This window comes from Oncorhynchus nerka, linkage group LG3 (genome assembly GCF_034236695.1).
Source record: "Oncorhynchus nerka isolate Pitt River linkage group LG3, Oner_Uvic_2.0, whole genome shotgun sequence".
NCBI classification, from domain to species: domain Eukaryota; kingdom Metazoa; phylum Chordata; class Actinopteri; order Salmoniformes; family Salmonidae; genus Oncorhynchus; species Oncorhynchus nerka.
In genome coordinates, this window is record NC_088398.1 from 65,146,604 (window position 1) to 65,167,948 (window position 21,345).

The 21,345-nt window shown below is 41.3% G+C and overlaps 2 protein-coding genes across 2 annotated transcripts; one reads left to right on the forward strand and one right to left on the reverse strand.

The window, feature by feature from the left end:
• Nucleotides 1-1,761: 1,761 nt before the first annotated feature.
• Nucleotides 1,762-14,276, reverse strand: LOC115112453 (sodium/myo-inositol cotransporter-like). The gene is made up of 2 exons (XM_029639533.2): nt 14,053-14,276; nt 1,762-7,262 (listed from the first exon to the last, which is right to left on the reverse strand). Exon 2 carries the CDS (start codon nt 7,013-7,015, stop codon nt 4,868-4,870), a length of 2,148 nt encoding a protein of 715 aa, XP_029495393.1. The 5' UTR covers nt 7,016-7,262; nt 14,053-14,276; the 3' UTR covers nt 1,762-4,867.
• A 951-nt stretch (nt 14,277-15,227) lies between these two features.
• Nucleotides 15,228-20,964, forward strand: LOC115112549 (ATP synthase subunit O, mitochondrial-like). The gene is made up of 7 exons (XM_029639636.2): nt 15,228-15,326; nt 16,224-16,268; nt 16,437-16,547; nt 17,103-17,232; nt 17,731-17,843; nt 20,458-20,544; nt 20,741-20,964. Exons 1-7 carry the CDS (start codon nt 15,300-15,302, stop codon nt 20,849-20,851), a joined length of 624 nt encoding a protein of 207 aa, XP_029495496.1. The 5' UTR covers nt 15,228-15,299; the 3' UTR covers nt 20,852-20,964.
• Nucleotides 20,965-21,345: the final 381 nt, after the last annotated feature.

Genomic DNA, 21,345 nt, shown 5'->3' on the forward strand with positions numbered 1-21,345 from the left:
AGTGGCAGATGACTGATCGTGACCAAGATGAACTGTTAGATCCCTGTGGATTAAACTCTCTTTGAGGATGTGAGACTGAGACACTGTTGACCCAACAGCAGCAGAGGTTCAAATACCACCCTGCAGGCAGCATATATACACTCAGAGGAAACAGGGAGCTTTAATCAACGAATTACAGGCATTCATTAGGCTAACTGAGACCATGAACAGCAGAAGTGCTAATGCATGGACAGCTAAATAGAGAGACGTGTAAGAGTATCACACATCCATTTGAAAAACATATTTTTGCCACGTGAACAGGCCATAAATGAGGTTGTGATTTGGTTTGGTTATTAACAACAACATGGGGATACTCTTAAATGTTTTCCCTGTCCACTTTCAGAACCACTGGAGAATTACTTTAATTAGCGAGGCAGTGTTCATGTGTATTGTCTCAGTCCACATTTCCTGCTTGTCTTCATTAGAAATGAAATAGGCCTGAAATACTAGACTAGAGTTCCCCGAATTTGGCTCGCCTGAGGTTTTATTTGACCCCTCAAGTTTCCTGAGCAAAATGTTTTTGTTTTTTTAATTAGATGGACATAAAAGACTGTAAGAACATGAGGATTTTAATTGAAGAAATCTGTTCCAGTATTCCCACGTATAATAGAGACACGTGATTGTATACAAATGTAAGCAAGGTTTGAAATTAGTATGTTTTAGTGAAAATGATATCTGTTTGGGATTCTTGCGGTCAATTTGCAGTCTACATATTATTTGTAACTTCGTTCCAGCCGCTCAATAAAAAATAGTCCCGGGGCTGAATCTAGTTGCGGATGCCTGCACTAGACCCTTCTCTGAGTCAGTCTTATCATGAGTGTGGGACATCATATGCACTGTTCCTTTTCTGTTGACCTGTTGTTTATTAGGACACAACTCAGACAGAAACCATGATCACGGCACACTTATGGTTGAGATTAGTGTACCTTGTTAACCCAAATGAGAGAAATGAGCACGTTTTGCCTCTCAGGCTGTTTTCCTGTGAGTGGCTCACAGTGAGAGGCTGAGTGCTCATGTTTTAGTGTTTATTGGCTCATCTCTTTCATGGCCAGTCCAGCAGTCAACACTACATCTGTTATTTTACATTTGAGTCATTTAGCAGATGCTCTTATCCAGGGCGACCTACGGGAGCAATTAGGGTTAAGTGCCTTGCTCAAGGGCACATCGGCATATTTTTTTCATCTCGTTAGCTCGGGAATTCGGCTATTGGCCCAACGCTCTTAACCGCTAAGCTACCTCTCGCCCTTTATCCCAGTCATTCATGGATCCATGGAACATCAGTCATACCGACTCTTCTTATACCAAATTTCTACCATTGACTGTGTCAGTGAGAATACACACAAAGCTAGAAGTGAAAATTAGAGTAAAGAGTAAAAATGACCATTCATTTTTCTGTATGTTTAAAAAGTATGAAGCAATTTGTTTGACTTAAAAGCAGTTTTACTGGATATGTCAGGCAAGTCACACTACTGTGGAACATTGCAGAGTGGAGACAGTGAAGGATGAGAGAGAAATATATGCAGGAGGTGGGGAGGAAGCAAGAGATAGACTTTTATGAGAAACTGATCCGGTCTGCATCATCTGTAAAAAAAAACTTGCATCATCCAATCCCGTCCAATTTTTGAACAGATTATTAATAGGCCCCAGGGTTACATATGAGGCACTAAGCCCCAGGCATTCATGTTAGACAGTGAATTTTGAGCTTTCCAGAAGACAACCATGTTTGTTTATACCCTTTTAATGTGTGAGGACAATACATATACAATACATTCAACACAAGTTTATTATTTTCCACAGGAACTTTATTTGTTGATTTCTTTCTAAAAAAATAAAATCTGTAAAAATAGCATTATATATATTTCTCTAAGAAAAAGAAACAAATTTCTCAATAGTCTACCTGATTCTCAGAGATATATACAATAATCCTCCATTAAATCAGACTCGGAACAGGGATGGTTAGCTAAGCCTACATTTGCAAAATAAAAACACCACGTCTGAAAATCACATGTCAATCTTCATAGATCGGCTATTGATTTGCTTTAGCATTGCACACGAAGACACATTTGGTAAGAATAAGTTTATGAAATACAGCACGCGCTCAATTCAGATGAAATTATAAGACATTTAAAAATACAGCAACAAATTCATGAATATATAAAAAGGGTAAACAAAAGATTTAAAAAAAACAACTGAGCTCGTGTGGTTTAATCACCAAGTTAACAAAGTAGCTTACTGAACAATTTCACAACAATAACCTTGAAAGAAAAAAAACATTATTCAAACACCATGAGAAAATCCAAACAGTAGCTAGCCTAATCATACACAACATGAAAGTGTAACCATGAGCATTAATTGATATGTTCAATTCTTTGAAACGCTACAATACAGTGCAAAAAAAACAAAAAAATATATTCTCATGTCAATTGTCAAACATATTTACGTTTTTATATTTAACAATACAATTATTTTGACATCTACTCTATAGCAACTCACCTAGGTATTCTTAAGAATTGTAAATGAAAAGTAACTGTCCAAACATGAAAACAAAAATATTTTAGTAAAAACTCAAAGCATTTGCAACCACCATATCCACAAACAATGTATAAAGCTAATAGGAATAAAAAATATATTTAAAAACACTTCAGGAGTTTTATTCCCCAACTAACGGTGGTAGAGTGTGATGCTTTAGTGTCACTATGCGGTGGCCACTGCATAGTCCCTGCATAACTTCAAGTTGATCCTCCATAGCTCAGTTGGTAGAGCATAGCGCTTGCGACGCCAGGATATTGGGTTCAATTCCCGGGCCCACCAATACATAAAATGTTTGCATGATCGTGGGTTGCTTTGGATAAAAGCGTCTGCTAAATGGCATTACAGTGCCGTCAAAGGATTCAGAACCTGTGACTTTTTCCAAATTGTGTTACTTTACAGCCTTAAATCTAAAATGTATTAAATTAAAATGGTAAAAATCCTCAATTTACACACAATACCCCATAAAAGTAAAATATAAAAAAAACAGAAATACCTTAAGCATTCAGACCTTTTGCTTTGAGACTCGAAATTGAGCGCAGGTGCAGCCGGTTTCCATTGATCATCCTTGAGATGTTTCTACAACGTGATGGGAATCCAGCAATGGTTAATTCAAGTAACTGGACATGATTTGGAAAGGCACACACATGTACGTCTATAAAAAAGGTCCCACAGTTGACAGTGCAAGTCAAAGCAAAAACCATGCCATGAGGTGGAAGGAAGGAATTGCTAATAGAGCTCAGAGACAGGATTGTGTCAAGGTACAGATCTAGGTTAAGGGTACCAAAACATTTCTGCATCATTGAAGGTCCCCAAGAACAGTGGACTCCATCATTCTTAAATGGAAGAAGTTTGGAACCACTCTTCCTAGAGCTGGCCGCCTGACCAAACTGAGGAATCAGGGGAGAAGGGCCTTGGTCTGAGAGGTGAAAAAGAACCCAATGGCCACTCTCACAGAGCTCCAGAGTTCCTCTGTGGAGATGGGGGAACCTTCCAGAAGGACAACCATCTCTGCAGCACTCCACCAATCAGGCCTTTATGGTAGAGTGGCCAGACGGATACGACTCCTCAGTAAAAAAGGCACATGACAGCCCGCTTGGAGTTTGCCAAAAAGCACCTAAAGGACTCAGACCATGAGAAAGAAGATTCTCTGGTCTGATGAAACCAAGATTGAACTCTTTGGCCTGAATGCCAAGTGTCACATCTGGAGGAAACCTGGCACCATCCCTACGGTGAAGCATGGTGGCAGCATCATGCTGTGGGGATGTTTTTCAGCGGCAGGAACAGGGAGACTAGTCAGGATCGAGGGAAAGATGAACGGAGAAAAGTACAGACAGATCGATGAAAACCTGCTCCAGAAGACCTCAGACTGGGTCAAAGATTCACCTTCCAACAGGACAACGACCCTAAGCACACAGCCAAGACAACGCAGGAGTGGCTTCGGAAACGTCTCGGAATGTCCTTGAGTGGCCCAGCCAGAGCCCGGACTTGAACATTTCTGGAGACCTGAAAATAGCTGTAAATCAACACTCCCCATCCAACCTGACAGAGCTTGAGAGGATCTGCAGAGAAGAATGCAAGTGTGCCAAACTCGTAGCATCATACCCAAGAATAGTCGAGGCTGTAATCGCTGCCAAAGGTGATTCAACAAAGTACTGAGTAAAGGGTCTGAATACTTACGCAAATGTGATCTTTCATTTTTTTCTTCAATTGTTTAGATTTTTTTCTTCAAAAACCTGTTTTTCCTTTGTCATTATGGGGAATTGTGTGTAGATTGAGGATAAAAAAAAAATTAAATTCATTTTAGAATAAGGCTGTTACCTAACAAATGTGGAAAAAGTCAAGGGGTCTGAGTACTTTCCGTAGGCACTGTATTATATATTATAATAAAAAGGCCTTGAGCAGGTTTCTTAAAATTGCCCTACAAAAAAATAAAAATAATCACAAAAGGGTTTTGGAATAACACAGAAGCAGATTAATAATCTCTAATAAAACAAGGAATTCATACTTAATCTTATTCACATATGCTGATAAGCATCTAGTAATCATACAGTAGCATAGAAGTATATGGAACATCTGAAGAGCACTATTAGGAGACCACAAAGTGCTTTGGAGTTTGATTATTTTAATGTAACAAGGGGGAGAAGCTTCAATCATTTCGAAAGAATGACTTCAAAAAGCTCAGTGAATCATTTCAGAAGATGCACTGCACTGTAAATTCTTCAGGTTCACATCAAATCTCAGAAAATTGTAACTGTGCCTTTGAAACAATCCCCAACAACCCCTAATTTGGTCCAGTCTATAGAGAGAAGTAGACAAACAGGAATATTCCCAACGAGCAGACCAGAAACAGCCCACTGTTGAGCAGCAGTTTGGTTCTGGGTGGCTCATACAGCATCTCTATGATGGCCCTCTCGTCCTCTTCTGTCCTTTTGGGATGGGCATTGTATGCTGCTTCTTTAAACCCACAGAACCACTCCAACAGACGCATGCCCCTCCCACCCTCCCCACAACAACCTTCCTCTGCATGCATGAGCCCTGCGTGACTATTATCAAACTGGTTGGCGGGCGTTGCTGGAGTCGTTCCTGGGGTTGTCTCTGAGCTGGGGGTCACGGGGTCATGGTCATTAGGCGGCGTTAGCAACGTGACGTCCTCCCCCTCTAGACACCTAGCTCTACAGATGTCTGGGGGCAGATCCTTATAGAGGTCTCCATTCCCATTCAACTGCACAGGGCTCTTATCTGTCAGCTTGTACATCTCCTCACGGTCTTTGGGGGGAAGCTTTCCAATGTTACGCAGGCCCCATAATGTGGTGGTGCGAATCTGCTCCTCATCCGGAGGAGGGGTGCAGAGACTGACGACCACAGCCACCAGTCCAGATACCCAGAACAGCCCAGCAGCCACATACATGTAGTGGACATGTGTGATGAAGAAAGGCCTGTTGTCTGGCTGGTCACAGGGAGGCTCGCGATAAATAAACGCCAGAATCAGCCGGGTGGTACCCAGCACGAATCCGGTCATACCGCCCCAGAATGCACCTCTTTCATTGCAACGCTTCCAGAACACGCCCAGCATGAAGAGGGCGGCGATGGGCGGGGTGAGGTATCCAGCTACTTCCTGTATGTAGAGATACATCTGGCCACCCTGCATCTCGATGATGACAGGGATCCAGGCGATACTGATGACCACCATGAACACCACGAACAGCCGGCCCACCAACAGTAGCTCTTTCTGGGATGCACTACGCCTTGCGCTCTGGTAGATGTCCAGGGTGAAGATGGTGCTAGCACTGTTAAAGATAGAGTCCAGATCACTCATGAGAGCTGCAATCATCACAGCCATCATCAGCCCTCGCAGTCCCACGGGCATCACTGACATGACCAGCCGCGGATACGCGATATTGGAGCAACCCGCCTTAGAGCCGCAAACAGCCAGGCAGTGCTCTGGCCCGATGCAGGCAATCTCATCCGCAAACAGGATCCGGGAGATCATCCCGGGGATGACGATAATGAACATGGGCAGGACCTTCAGGAAGCCAGCCATCAGCGTGGAGCCCTTGGCATGGGCAATGTTCTTAGCAGCCAGCACCCTCTGGACGATGACCTGGTCAGCACACCAGTACCAGATAGAGGCTGGGGTTTGGCCCAGAAGGAAGCCAGGCCAGGGGATATCCTCATCCAGCGGGCCCCGGAGGAGCCGCAGGGAATCTGGCTTGGGCTCAATGCGGCAGGAAGCAGAGTAGGTGAAGTTCCCACTGGCCAGGATAGCTGTTACATTTGGGACAGCTAGCATGTACTTGGTCCGAACCCCTTCAAGACCGCCGACCTTGATCAGGCTGATGATGGTCAGGCTGAGAGCTCCACCGATCATCAGCACGGCCTGGAGGGTGTCTGTGTACATGACTGCGACCAGGCCACCAGTGACTGTAAGCACTGCGGTCATACTGATGAGCAGGATGATGGACAGATAGAGGTTCCAGCCCAACGACTCCTGGATGAAAAGCGCCCCGGCGTATAAGTCCACAGAGATCTTGGTGAAGATATAGAGCAGCACAGAAAGGGCAGCAAAGTACACCTTTAGCCTATTGCCTCCGTAGCGTTTGGAGAGGTACTCCGGCATGGTGTACACCCCAGAGTGGATATACACAGGTATGAACACCCAGCCCAGCAGCTGCAGCAGGAGAAGAGCGTTAAACTCCCATGCTCCCACAGCAAAGCCACTGGCCGCTCCAGACCCCGCCAGGCCTATGAAGTGTTCACTGCCAATGTTACTGACAAACAGCGACGCTCCGATCACCACCCATGTCATGGAGCGTCCCGCCAGGAAGTATCCACTCACTGTGCTGCGGTTGGCCTTCCACATGGCGAAGAACCCGATGCCCAGCACCAGGATGAAGTACAGAGCCACCACAGCTATGTCCGCTGCCTCCATGACACCTGTACCCATTGCGAGTGCTAAACAGAACTACTCGTTCAAAAGTGAAGAAAAACTGAAAAGGTTTAAAGTAACAGAAGGGCAATAAAAACACTATCCTTTGGTTTGCTGTCTACATAGACGCTGTAGTATCCACCATCTGGTCAAATTCACTAGGGGTGTGTGCGTTCGGAGGAGAATCTACCAACACTGAGGACGCTCCAGTTTTAAAGGAGGATGCTGCAGGCCTCCAGTCTAGTATAGCCTAGAATTTACATTCCTGCAAGACAGCAAGGACAAAACATTTGATTAGAGCCCTTGTTCGACGGGAAGTGAGAAAGGTAACACATTTATGCAAGACCTCGGAGGCAACATTTCTGAGAAAACAAAAATAAAATCAGATTTTACTGGTCACATACGCATGGTTAGCAGATGTTATTGTGAGTGTAGCGAAATGCTTGTGCTTCTAGCTTCCACAACATATACCTAATACACACAAATCTAAGTAAAGGAATGGAATAAGAATATGTAAATATATGGATGAGCAATGACAGAGCAGCATAGGCTAAGACGGTGCAGTTGCCGTATCAGTCGGTGATACAGCATGACAAAATGCTCTCAATTGTGCATCTGTAAAAGTTTGTGAGGGTTTTAACTGACAAGCCAAATTTCTTCAGCCTCCTGAACATAACATTTCCACCTTCTCCACTGCTGTCCCGTCGAGGTGGATATGGGGGTGCTCCCTCTGCAGTTTCCTGAACTCCACGATCATCTCCTTTGTTTTGTTGAAGTTATATTTCTGACACCATACTCCGAGAGCCCTCACCACCTCCCTGTAGGCTGTCTCGTTGTTGGTAATAAAGCCTACTACTGTTGTGTCATCTGCAAACTTGATGATTAAGCTGGAGGCATGCATGGCCATGTAGTCATGGGTGGACAGGGGAGTACAGGAGGGGGCTGAGCACGCACCCTTGTGGTGAAGGTAGGAAACAACATCTCCACTTTGCTGATCCTCAACACTGGGGCACCACCTGTGGGTGGCCTGTCAGGAAGTCCAGGATCAAACTGCACAGGGTGGGGTTGAGCTTGGAGGGTATTATGGTGTTAAATACAGAGTTGTAGTCAATGAACAGCATTCTTACATAGGTGTTCCTCTTGTCCAGATGGGATAGGGCAGTGTGCAGGCAATTGCATTGTCTGTGGACCTATTGGGGCGGTAAGCGAATTGAAGTGGGTCTAAGTGAAGTGACCGGTAAGGTGGAGGTGATATGATCCTTGACTAGTCTATCAAAGCACTTCATGATGACAGAAGTGAGTGCTACAGGGCGATAGTCATTTAGTTCAGTTCCCTTTGCATTGTTGGGTACAGGAAAAATGGTGGCCATCTTGAAGCATGTGGGGACAGCAGACTGGGATAGGGAGAGATTGAATATGGGCGTAAACACACCAGACAGCTGGTCTGTGCATGCTCTGAGGATGTGGCTAGGGATGCCATCAAGGCAGAAAGCCTTGCGAGGGTTACCACGTTTAAAAGTCTTACTCATATTGGCCACAGAGAAGGAGAGCCCACAGTCCTTGGTATCGGGCGGCGTCAGTGACACTATCCTCAAAGCGGGCAAAGAAGATGTTTAGTTTGTCTGAAAGCAAGATGTCAGTGTCTGACGTGGCTGGTTTTCCTTTTGTATTCCGGGATTGTCTGTAGACCACATACGTTTCGTGTCTGAGCCATTGAATTGCCATTCGACTTAGTCTCTAAACTCACATTTTGCATGCCTTGTGGAGGGAATAACTAGACTGTCATTATTCGGACATATTCCCAGTTGCCTTTCCATGGTTAAATGCAGTGGTTCGCGCTTTCAGTTTTACGCAAATGTCGCCATCTTTCCACGGTTTCTGGTTAGGGTAGGTTTAAATAGTCACAGTGGGTACAATATCTCATATACACTTCCTTATAAACTCACTCACCAAATCAGCGTATACGTCGATATTATTCTCTGAGGTTACCCAGAACAAAGGAGGGCGGGGGAGAGCTTGAACACGTGAATTCAACTGAGCATGGTAACATAGATTTACAAATCACAGTAACGGCATCTTTAGCCCTCACTCTAATCTCTAAGTATTGGCTAAACCAAAAAAGAAAGAGCTATGCCCCTATCAGAGCTTCAAAGCAAACTAATGTCGTGTAAGAAACTAAAAAGTCTAGCAGCTCAGTTCATGTGAAAAGAGAACAAAAATGCCCTCGTAGCCTATATTGTTTAACAGGATAGTTCACCCAAATTACATATTGGTTTCCTTACCCTGTAAGCAGTCTAAGGACAAGATATGACAGCATTCCATGCTTTGGTTTAGTTTTCCTGGCTCTGTTTTCATATGTTAACATCTGTAGAACAAACCCCATTCAAGTCATAGGACCGATATTAGCATTTTTTGTATCATGTTCATGATGAGAGGTCGACCGATTAATCGGAATGTCCGATTAATTAGGGCCGATTAATTAGGGCCGATTAATTAGGGCCGATTTCAAGTTTCCATAACAATCGGAAATCTGTATTTTTGGACACTGATTTGGCCGATTTATTAAAGCTTTATTTAACTAGGCATGTCAGCTAAAGAACACATTCTTATTGTCAATGACAGCCTAGGATCGGTGGGTTAACTGCCTCGTTCAGGGGCAGAACAGATTTTATCTGTGTTATTATGTTGTAACTAAGTCTATGATTTGATAGAGCAGTCTAACTGAGCGATGGTAGGCGCCAGCAGGCTCGTAAGCTCGTAAGCATTCATTCATTCAAACAGCACTTTTGTGCGTTTGCCAGCAGCTGTTTATGACTTCAAGCCTATCAACTCCTGAGATTAGGCTGGTGTAACCAATGAGAAATGGCTAGCTAGTTAGCGGGGTGCGCGCTAATAGCGTTTCAAACGTCACTCGCTCTGAGACTTGGAGTAGTTGTTCCCCTTGCTCTGCAAGGGCCGCGGCTTTTGTGGAGCGATGGGTAACCCTGCTTCGAGGGTGGCTGTTGTCGTTGTGTTCCTGGTTCGAGCGAGGAGAGGGACGGAAGCTATACTGTTACACTGGCAATACTAAAGTGCCTATAAGAAAATCCAATATTCAAAGGTTAATGAAATACAAATGGTATAGAGAGAAATAGTCCTATAATTCCTATGATAACTACAACCTAAAACTTCTTACCTGGGAATATTGAAGACTCATGTTAAAAAGGAACCACCAGCTTTCATATGTTCTCATGTTCTGAGCAAGGAACTTAAACGTTAGCTTTCTTACATGGCACATATTGCATTTTTACTTTATTCTCCAACACTTTGTTTTTGCATTATTTAAACCAAATTGAACATGTTTCATTATTTATTTGAGGCTAAATTGAGTTTATTTATGTATTATATGAAGTTATAATAAGTGTTCATTCAGTATTGTTGTAATTGTCATTATTACAAATAAATAAATAAAAATTGTCTGATTCATCGGTATCAGCTTTTTTTGGTCATCCAATAATCGGTCGACCTCTATTCAAGACCCTAAAATAATCTGTAACTGTGTATTCTTTTCATGAAAATATGTATAAATCCAATTTTAACTAGATTGAATGTGAACATTTGTGAAACATGTCCATGTTCCAATTATTTCTGATGAGTTTAAATCCATATGTGAAGATAAGTTTTCTATACTAGTGATTAGTGGTGTTTCTGTGGAATTTTATTTTCACTTTTGGGATCATTTAGAGGGACCAGTATTCAACTTGTTCCAAGAATGCCTAGCTATGGGTGGGATAAATTATTACTACCACAAAATACGGGGTTATTTCCTTAACACCAAAACCTGATAAAGTTCCCCTTTTCATAGATAATTTGAGACCTATTGCATTATTAAATATAAATTGATAACTTTAGCATATGGTTAGACTTAAAATGGGCCAAAACCACCTTAACTAAAACCCAAACTGGTTTCATGGAAAGTCTGTAACATTAGGTTAGTTTCAGCCTTGATTACGCCGATTCAATTGACTAGAGGCCATTATTTTATTCCTCAACTTTTGTAATAACTTGATACAAACACAAATTCCTAAAACATTCGTTGTAAACTTTTGGTTTTGGGCCTAGCTTTGTCTCTGTTATCAATATGTTTTATAAAGATATTAATATTTCTTATATGATTAATTGTAACATCTAAAATATTTAATATTCACCATAGTGCACCCGAGGGTTGCCTGATTTCAGATCTCTTATTCCTTTTAATTGCATTTTAAACAAACCTGAATTAAAAGGTATTTCAATATTTGGAAAAAAAAAAGAAAAAAAAGTTAGCAGATGATACAGCTCTTTTTCTAAAAGTTGCTATTAAACTTATTATCAAATCATTCTCTTCAGCTTCTGGTCTGGAACTTAATTTAAATATTATCCACATGTAACTCAAATTAGCAATCTATTGAGAATATTCCAGTGAAAGACACTGAAATATTTAGGGGAGCACATGGCGAAAAACCATGTTGTCCGTCAACATCTCAATTTCATTCAAGAGGTTAAAGACAACAAAAAATCCATCTTTAATAACTGGCTCCAGCGTGACGTCTATTGGAAGGGTTTTATTGTCCAAAGGTCTGTCACGTTGTCTTCCCTGCTCTATCCCTATTTGTAGCTGATCAAACCAGCCTGAAAACAACAAACCTTTCCTAGACATTATATAGAAAAATGTAAGAAATCAATAATATCAAACAAAAGAGCTGATGGTGGGCTTGAAGTACGAGATTAAAGGTATTGTTGATATCAATTCAAAGTAAACTGGGTTTAAAAAAGATCCATGCTTAGCTCTGAATCTATAGGGATACTTAATTCCATCAAGGTTTTATGAAAATGGGTTGTCTTCAATTTGTGGAAGTGCAACTACTCTCCAGCAAAATTACCCATCAAACTGTCCAAATTTCATGAACAAGCCCTTTTAGCTTGAAAGTATGTTATATCCACAACTTATCCCCACACAAAACACTTCTGTGGAACAAAGATATTGTTGTTAAAAAAACAAGTATTTGTTCTTCCCGAAGTAGTTTGAAATAAATATTATATTTGTGCTTGATTTATTTGAAAAAGGAAATACTCTTATGGAAAGTTCTTAGAAACATATATACATTTTAAAGAATTGAATTCTATATGCAAAGAAATACCTTCAGGATTTACTCAATTAATTAAATATCATTTGTATTTTGGAGAACATGTCACGATTGATGCACAACTTGTTAGAAGGTTCCCCCTGCTGGACAACAAATGTAATACATTCTTAAGATAACTTTTTAACTCCAAGAACAAGATCTCTCCTCGAGGGAAATTCTTCTGAAATGCATATATTACCGACATTTAATAGAAGGTTTGGTTTCTCCCTCACAAATTTTGTAGATAAAATAAAGTAAAAGAAATGCACTTAAATCTTGCACAAAATATACCCTTGCAATAACTTGTCTAAATGCATGGCTTTCGAGGACTTTGCTTTGGAGCAAGTAATTACATTATTTATTTCATTAATAAGACATTTACAATGAAATACGTAATATGATATTATTAAAATAAAAACAAAACTACTGAATTAGTTGTTAATTTCTTCATTATCTGGTAAATTTTATACACAAAAACAAATATTTGAAATATGCAATACATTTTTACTTTGTATTCATTTTATTCTTACAACTATCATAGGTTTATAAAATTGTAAACCCAGACCTTTTTTAAAACTTTAGTTATTTTATGTTTCTTTAGAGAAAATATACAAACAGTGATGTTCTTTTTTTTTTGTTATTGTAATCTGAAATGTAATAAACACATTTTCAATCATGACTTTGGTGGATTATGATTACATCATCCCCCGACCATTGCAGCTGAAGTCATTATCCCGAGTCAAGTTTGCAAATGATTTACTAGACAATATGATATTTTAGATGGCTATTTCTCTGGTGAGTTTTAGCATCATCAACATCTCAACATCACTTAGTATCAACCAACCTCAAACATGACCGGCCTCAATATCTTACACTAACAGAACTGTAAGAGAAATGTCATGATCCAACAACATGCTCCAAGACAATCACTCTTCTTGTCCACCGGCACACAGCGGTCATTCTTCCCGCCTGTAGTTTACATATTTAGTGATTTCAGCCCTCATCACGTGCTGGCATAAACCCAACAGTCCGCCCTATCCCTGCCCCTTGCACTAAAATAACTCTTTGTTTGTCTCTTCAGCTCCGTGTTCATTGGACTACATGTCGCCAGCAGACCCTTCTAAAACAACAAAAACAGTTGTTCAATGGAACATAAACGTTTGCATATGACCTGGCCAAAGTGATGCTATACTACAAATCAATTGAGGGTAGAGAAGAGGGTTCCAATGCCGTCACCGTCTTAGAAACACTTGAAAGGTTTAATACTGTATTACTTCTTATGAGCATGCATGAGAATTTAGAATGTCTTAGGTTATTTAAAAAGACTTCAAACAGACAGGTAGGCTATAACGCATGTGATCTAGTAATATCAATATATTGTAAGACTTGTATTACATGGTGGTGTGCATAGATAGGCTACCCATACAGCTGTCAGCCACAAGGTGACATTTTCTAGACAAGATGCCCCCTGATGATAAAAAGGGACTCGGGAGCTGACCGTTTAAGATACTGTATCAACATGAAACTATACCGGAGATATGGGATCAGGGCATTGTTGTCAAAGCACCATCAAGACATGTGGCACGCACCACAACCAATGATACAGCGGCAAAGGAATATTCTAGAAAGAAAGCACACGCATTGTCCACATTGCCAAGGAGGGGGTGTGTAGCCTCGTAGTATTGAGCAAAATGTGTGGTTAAATTCGTCAAAAAGAATAGTCTTTGACCCTGACCTAGTAGCCTACATTAATTCCATGCATTCTGGGTTCAATAAAAACAGTGAATTAAGTGCTCGACCTGCTTTTTCTTTTCTCCGTCGCTTGTCCATTCTCTACTTTTTAAGCACCCATTACCGCATTCTCCAGGCTACAATTGAAAACGGGCGGTCATCACAAAATTGCACACTCACCATTCGCATTACGCTATATTGTAGCTACTGACTACATCAATCCACAAGTTGAGGATTTGACTGTGAGCCTGCTTCTCTAGCGACAGTAGATATGTGTATCTTCCGGCGTCAGTCCTTCCGATGGAGCGATAATTCGTATTTTGTCCTCCCGTATGCTGTGTTGTCGAGCAGTTAAGTGTAATAGCACACAGGTGACTGAATAGGACAAGGTATCTAGGCTTTATAAGCATCGACTCCGCTTCTTCCCCCTATGCCACGCCCTACACGTGTGACGTTTCGGATGGCTTCGGTCGCAACACGACCATTGTTTATTGTTCTAATTTTAAAAATACCGTATTGTTTTGAGGAACAAGCTACTTTTGCATACTACTGTAAATTAACCTTTGTTTTTGGGTAGCCTAGTGGTTAGAGTGTTCGACTAGTAACCGAAAGGTTGCAAGTTCAAACCCTCGAGCTGACAAGGTACAAATATGTCGTTCTACCCCTGAACAGGCAGTTAACCCACAGTTCCTAGGCCGTCATTGAAAATAAGAATTTGTTCTTAACTGACTTGCCTAGTTAAATAAAGGTAAAATTAAAATTGTTTTTAAACAGGGGATTGGTTTGCCTCATGACGTTCAACCTGTTAGCCTACTTGGGTGGAAATTGCTAGAAAGAAACCTCACTTTGCCTAATTAACTGACTGGGCAGGAGATCCTGCTGGTTAATCAGCTTTAACAGTTGCATAATAACAGAACAATCTGGAAACTCACACTATTGGATATATGCACTTTTAAAACCCTTGTCATCTTCCTTCAAGGTGTTAAACTTTTCAGAAATGTGCATCATTAAGCCTAGTCCTATTGCACAGGTGTCTGATGTCACAAGTCCGGCAATGTGACCCCACTCCACCCTCCAAACAGGCTACAACTCGTGGATCTATCTAGAATGCAATGGCATAGCCTAATATGGGGAGATATTTGACATTGCTTTTATGTTTATGGTGGAAGGTGCACAAGATGGGTCACTGTGATTGCGGGTGTAGAGAAATGCTGCCCCCACACATGTTAATCCACGCAACTAAATTGTTTGCTTGTCTGCTGACGAGGTCAGTGAATTTCCACTTCCTCATTTTTTTAGGTCGGGGAAATACAATTCCGCCTATTGACATATGAACTACGTTTCCCGTAATGCTTCTCGTTTCTGAATTTACGTACATTGCGTACTGTCATGCGCAGAAGTTTTGACCTACACAGTCGCAGGAGAACATGGCAGCTTTAGGACTCCGACTGCAGGTATGACTTTCTAAAAAACAAGAATGTTATACGATCTATGGCTCTGTTTTTAATATGAGAATGTATTTAGATTATTAACAAGGACAAAACAGATCAATGTGCATTGTTTTGATATCGCGCAGAATGTGTTTCAACACAGTATACGCGAGGCCTTGCATGCTGTCATGAACTTGACAAGCCCGCTGGCATGCTAACGACAGCCGGATAACTTCATCAACATTGTTAGGTACCTGGCTGGATAGCTGTCTACGTTTGTTAGGCATATTCCTACGACCCGATGGCATTACTGTTAAATATTGTCCAACATCCATAAGACAGCGGTATTATTATCGCTACATAACTTTATTGTAGAAAATGTGGTCAAGCTAACTATTTTTATTATTATTTTAAAAAATGTTTCAACAACTCAATCAATACAGAAAGTACATGAGGGAGCACAAGTACACATAGACTACATACAATGGACAATCGAGCTAGGGGGGTACAATATCCCATTACAATTACACAAGGACCTTATTAAGGGACATACTTACAATTCTAACAGCTTTTTTGTTAGTAGAGTATTTCTTTTTGTAGGGTAAGAAAATGTGTGTTTTTGTTTGTAAATTTACATTTGTGTATATGAAATTTGGCCAAAAGAATAATGAAATGAATTACATAAAAATGTTTCAGCTTATTTCTATCGTATGTAAAGAATCCAAGCAGTACATCTCTCCACAATAGTGTAAAATCTTCATAAATGTGTTCAATTATAAATCTACTGATGTCTTGCCACAGGTTTCTTACATGAATACAATGCCAAAGTGGTCAAGCTAACCAACGCTAACTTCCTACGGCACTCCAAATGTCACTTATGAAGATAGTCATTGGTTGATTACGATCTCTTTCCTTCTGCAGGTGCGTCAGTTCAGCACTTCAGTTATTCGACAAGCTTTGATTAGGGTAAGAATGAATTAAGTACTCCTCTGATCAGTGTAATATTAAGTCAATGACGACTCGACTTTGGTAATAATTTTAACGCACGCCACAGCTTGAGTAATGTCATTGGCTCTGTGATTCAGGTACATGGTTGTTTTTCTAGCTTATTTTTGTGTCTGTTTTCTATTCTAGCCCCCTATCGACGTGTATGGGGTCGGAGGCCGCTATGCCACAGCCTTGTTCTCTGCTGCCAGCAAGCAGAAGAAACTAGAACAAGTAGAGAAGGAGATGGGCACGTTGTCAGTAAGTTATCCACTGCACCTCTCTCTCCTGTCTTAGTCCTCAGTCTGGCCACAAGTGTGTAATGTATATACACTCTATTATCTTGGGCAGGGCTATTCAACTCTTACCGTACGAGGTACGGAGCCTGTTGGTTTTCTGTTCTACCTGATGATTAATTGTACCCACCTGGTTTCCCAGGTCTTAATCAGTCCCATATTAAGGGGGGGTGGGGGGGGGGATTACACAGTGGAGCTGGTTTCCCAGGTCTTAATCAGTCCCATATTAAGGGGGGGGGGGATTACACAGTGGAGCTTCACGGTCCAGAGTTGAGTTTGGGGGAACTGTGTTTACCTTTATTTAACTAGACAAGTCAGTTGAGAACAAATTCTTATTTACAATGACTGCCTATACCGGCCAAACACAGACGATGCTGGGTCAATTGTGCGCCGCCCTATGGGACTCCCAATCACAGCCAGTTGTGGGAAACCATACATTTGTCCGTTTGGCACTGTCTGTGGCCACAATATACTTTTTGACCAGCTTCCTTTCTCTTTCTTTCTTTTCCTTCTCCGTCAGTCTCTGATCAAGGACCCCAAGCTGTCCAGTATCGTGATGAACCCCCATGTCAAGCGCAGCCTCAAGCTGAAGTACTTCGGTGCCGCCATGACTAAGGCAAATCTCTCGCCAATCACAGTTAACCTCATCAGTGAGTTGCCCAGTCTTACTAAGTTATACTGCCCATGTCACTCTTGTTCTGGAGACTGCTGTTGTGTAAGAAAATGAAATGGGACAGGTTTGTTGGTGTATAACGTTGTTGTTCTGCTGTCAAGACTCATCTATCAAACTACTGCTTGTCTTCCTTTCTGTGTTTTCTGTCCCTCTTGACCGTTTGAAACGTTAAAATGGAAAAATCAATATAGATGTCACGCCATACCTTTTGATCGGCTAGTTGTAATCATGAATATGAAGTAAATGTCAGCTAAGAGTGTTTGCTGCTCACAAGTGATCTTAATTAGATAGTGATGCAAATGAGATTAGAAAAGAGTCCTTTAAGAGTATTTTGGCTATTGTTATGAGAACATCCTCACCCGTACTAATGTTAGTTCATGCAAATGAGGATGCAAATGCAATTAGAGAATATGTTAGTTACTTGTGTCTACTGGCTAGCCTAATGTGGTTTCATTGTCCTCCTCTCTCCTCTTAGCTGTGTTGGCAGATAATGGCCGCCTGACCCTGACCGCAGATGTCATTGGTGCCTTTGCAAAAATGATGAGCGCTCACCGTGGCGAGGTCATCTGCACTGTCACCACAGCACATGTACGGTGACACACATACACACACTTGTTGTATATGGCATGGGTTCTCAGTGGGGTCGTACTACAGGGGTTCCACGGCCCAGATCACAAAATATATACCGTACCAGTCAAAAGTTTGGAAACACCTACTCATTCCAGGGTTTTTCTTTATTTTTTACTAATTTCTACATTGTAGAATAATAGTGAAGCCATCACAACTATGAAATAACACACATGGAATCATGTAGTAAGCAAAAAAGTGTTAAATCAAAATATATTTGAGATTCTTCAAAGTATCCACCCTTTGCCTTGATGATGGCTTTGTACACTTTTGCCATTCTCTCATTTACTTACTTTTTAAAAATGAATATTACTAACAACAGATTAAACACATTTCTGTCCATGCAATCTGTGCAATATGTTGAGGGTACAACACAATACATTGTAATGTTATTAGGCCTAATCTACAATTATTTTATGCCAATGCAGCTGTTTCTATCACAATATCAAATGTCATTTCTGGGTAACAACTAAGTACGTCACTGTGATTGTTTTTAATTAAAGTGGTCAAAAAGAAACAGCTTCTTAGAATATAGCAATTTCTCAAGCAAGAATTTTGACCGGACCAATGTCCCCTCCATTTTTTTTGGGGGGGGGGGTTTATCAGGTCTGCTGAGTGCAAACTTAAACGTTGTGAATATTCTGTGCAACTTCTGGCGCACGTTTGTGAACACTGAGGCTGTACCCGCTTTAAATTAGTTTTCACAATGGCCATGTAGGCTATTGTGGCTATTTGATCATAATGTCGGCCTAACATTTTAACATGGTTATAGCTGTTCTATCATTCAGCCTACAGTAGCAGCCAATGTCTGGTGTTCAATGTAGGCCTACATTGCACAGGAAGAAAAAAACATGCAGGGCTTGACAGTAACCTGTTTATCCACTTGTCCTTCAGACAAGGTGACTGAAAATGTTGTTTGATGCAAGAAACCTTAACAAAATAAAATTCATTATTATTCCCATTTCATTATTAGAGAATCAGACAAATTATGCTACCCTCTGCCTATTGGCTACTTAGGCTTGAATAAACTATCTCAAAATACAGCACTTCCCCTTTAAGACAAAAAAACCCCTCTTTACCTGACTCGCTTTTCTAGAGCTGTACATGTTTTGTGCTCTTGTAGGAAGCAATCACCCTATTGCTGATTTATAACTGGGCTAATAACTCAATATCAGGTGCACCTACCACCAATAGCCTGAGACTAATAAAAAAAAAGTTTGGCAATCGACTAGGAATGCCTTGGTGACCACTGCTCTAGAAAGTTGAGTCAAGTTCAATCTCGTGCTTCTCTCTGTGGGCTAATATTTCTGCACAGCAGTCCCGGGGAAGCTGTGTGGCAGTCTCGGGGCTACTGCGTGCACGTGCAGCTTAGAGAGAACATTGGACTGTCAGAGTGCTTTGAGTGGGGAGGGGGAAATGAAAAAAGTAGCTGTTATTGGCAGAGAGATTTGAAACTCTGTTTCTTATCAATCTTTTAACTAATTTACCGCATGGTGATGTCACCATGGATATCTCTCCCACCAAAACAGGCTGAAATTTCAGGCTGTCTTTTCAAACAGCGCTTACACTAAAAGGGCATTTATCAATAGTTTCACAATTTCACATTATTATTCCAACCTCATAATGTGGAAATGTGTATATAAAACACAGTAATATCATGTTTGTCTTTAACCCTGGGCAACATGGGTCTAGCAGGCTCACAGCGGTATTGGTATCCACAGTACTCCACCAATTATACATTTTGGTATACACAACTCAATATTTATTGTATTCCTAATTATATTTGTGAAACATAAATGCACGGCCGGCCCGCTCATTAAGTGGGATTAGGCGTCCACCTATGGCGGCAGATTGACACGGGTGGCATTTTCTGAGTTAAACTGACCAAGGCGCACCTCCAACAACACCACAAATGAAACCTCACATAATTCTTCCAAAAACAATGACAATTTCTCTCAACCAGTGGCATATGGGATTTTTAGGTGAGTACTGATGCCGCCCTGTGATAAGCCGTGCCCACTTGGTCAAAGGCAGGGGCACAAAATATTTTGCTTGTCCAATCCCAGCTCGCTTCTCCAGGGTGCTGTTGGAGAGACGCATCGCTGCGGCACAACACCAACATTCCGTCAAAAAAATGATCTAACATAAATTATGTAGCAGATATATGATATAGTAGAAAGAGTATATGGCCTTTTCTGTAGCTTACAGGATATAAAATCTGACAGTCATACCTCCTATACTGTTTTGTATAATGTTTTTATCTCACATGAGATATTCTGTTTTTTTTTGTGTTTTTTAATAAGAACAAATTCTTATTCATAATGATGGCCTTGTTCAGGGGCAGAACGACAGATTTCTACCTTGTCAGCTTGGGGATTCGATCCACCAACCTTTCGGTTACTGGCCCAACGCTCTAACCACTAGGCTACTGCCGCCCCATTATGAGGGCGTCCCTGAGGACAAAGGGGGTCCGTGGCCCCAAAAAGTTTGAGAATCCCTGGTATATGATTGTCAATCCCAAGTTCCATATCAGTTGTAGCATTTGATTTGATATTTCTGTTTGTGTGTATAACAGCCCCTTGATGAGGCTAACCTGGCAGATCTGAAGGTGGCTCTGAACGGCTTCCTGACAAAGGGAGAGACTCTCATACTAGAGACCAAGGTGAGGCCATACTCAATTCGTGCCCTCTGTGGCACAATAAGGCTTTTCAATCATCTACCATCAATTTATGGTAGATGCAATGGTTTAGGACTGTAAGGCTAGCACTAAACAAGAACATGCTGATATCCAGTCGCATACATTGCTATGTCGTCGACTGGTGCTTTAACTTCCTGTGTTATTTTGCTTTTCCCTCTAGTCTGACACCTCCATCCTGGGCGGTATGATTGTCAGCATTGGGGATAAGTATGTGGACATGTCCACCAAGACAAAGATCCACAAATTGACCAAGATCATCAGAGATAGTTAAGTCTGTCTCGTCCAGCGGGGCATGGGGATGTTTCTCGGCCTTCTGCAACCTATACAGCGCTATGTCCGCTAAGATCCTGTCTAGTTGTTCATAATAAAATATTCTGTAACATATACTTTGTATTTGAAATATCTTTATTTGTGTGTCCATGCAGACTGGTTGTTGCTGATGGAGGGAATATCAAATGCCTGTTTTTATTAGCTTAGATACAGTGCCTTCGGAAAGTATTCAGACTCCTTGACTTTTTCCACGTTACATTACAGCCTTATTTTAAATACCCCCCCCCCCTCAATCGGCACACAACACCCTATAATGACAAAGCAAGTACATAAACTAAAATAACACAGTTACATAAGCGTTCAGACCCTTTACTCAGTACTTTCTTGAAGCACCTTCGGCAGCAATCAAGTCTTGGGTATGACGCTACAAACGTGGCACACTTGTATTTGGGGAGTTTCTCCAATTCTTCTCTGCAGATCCTCTCAAGCTCTGAC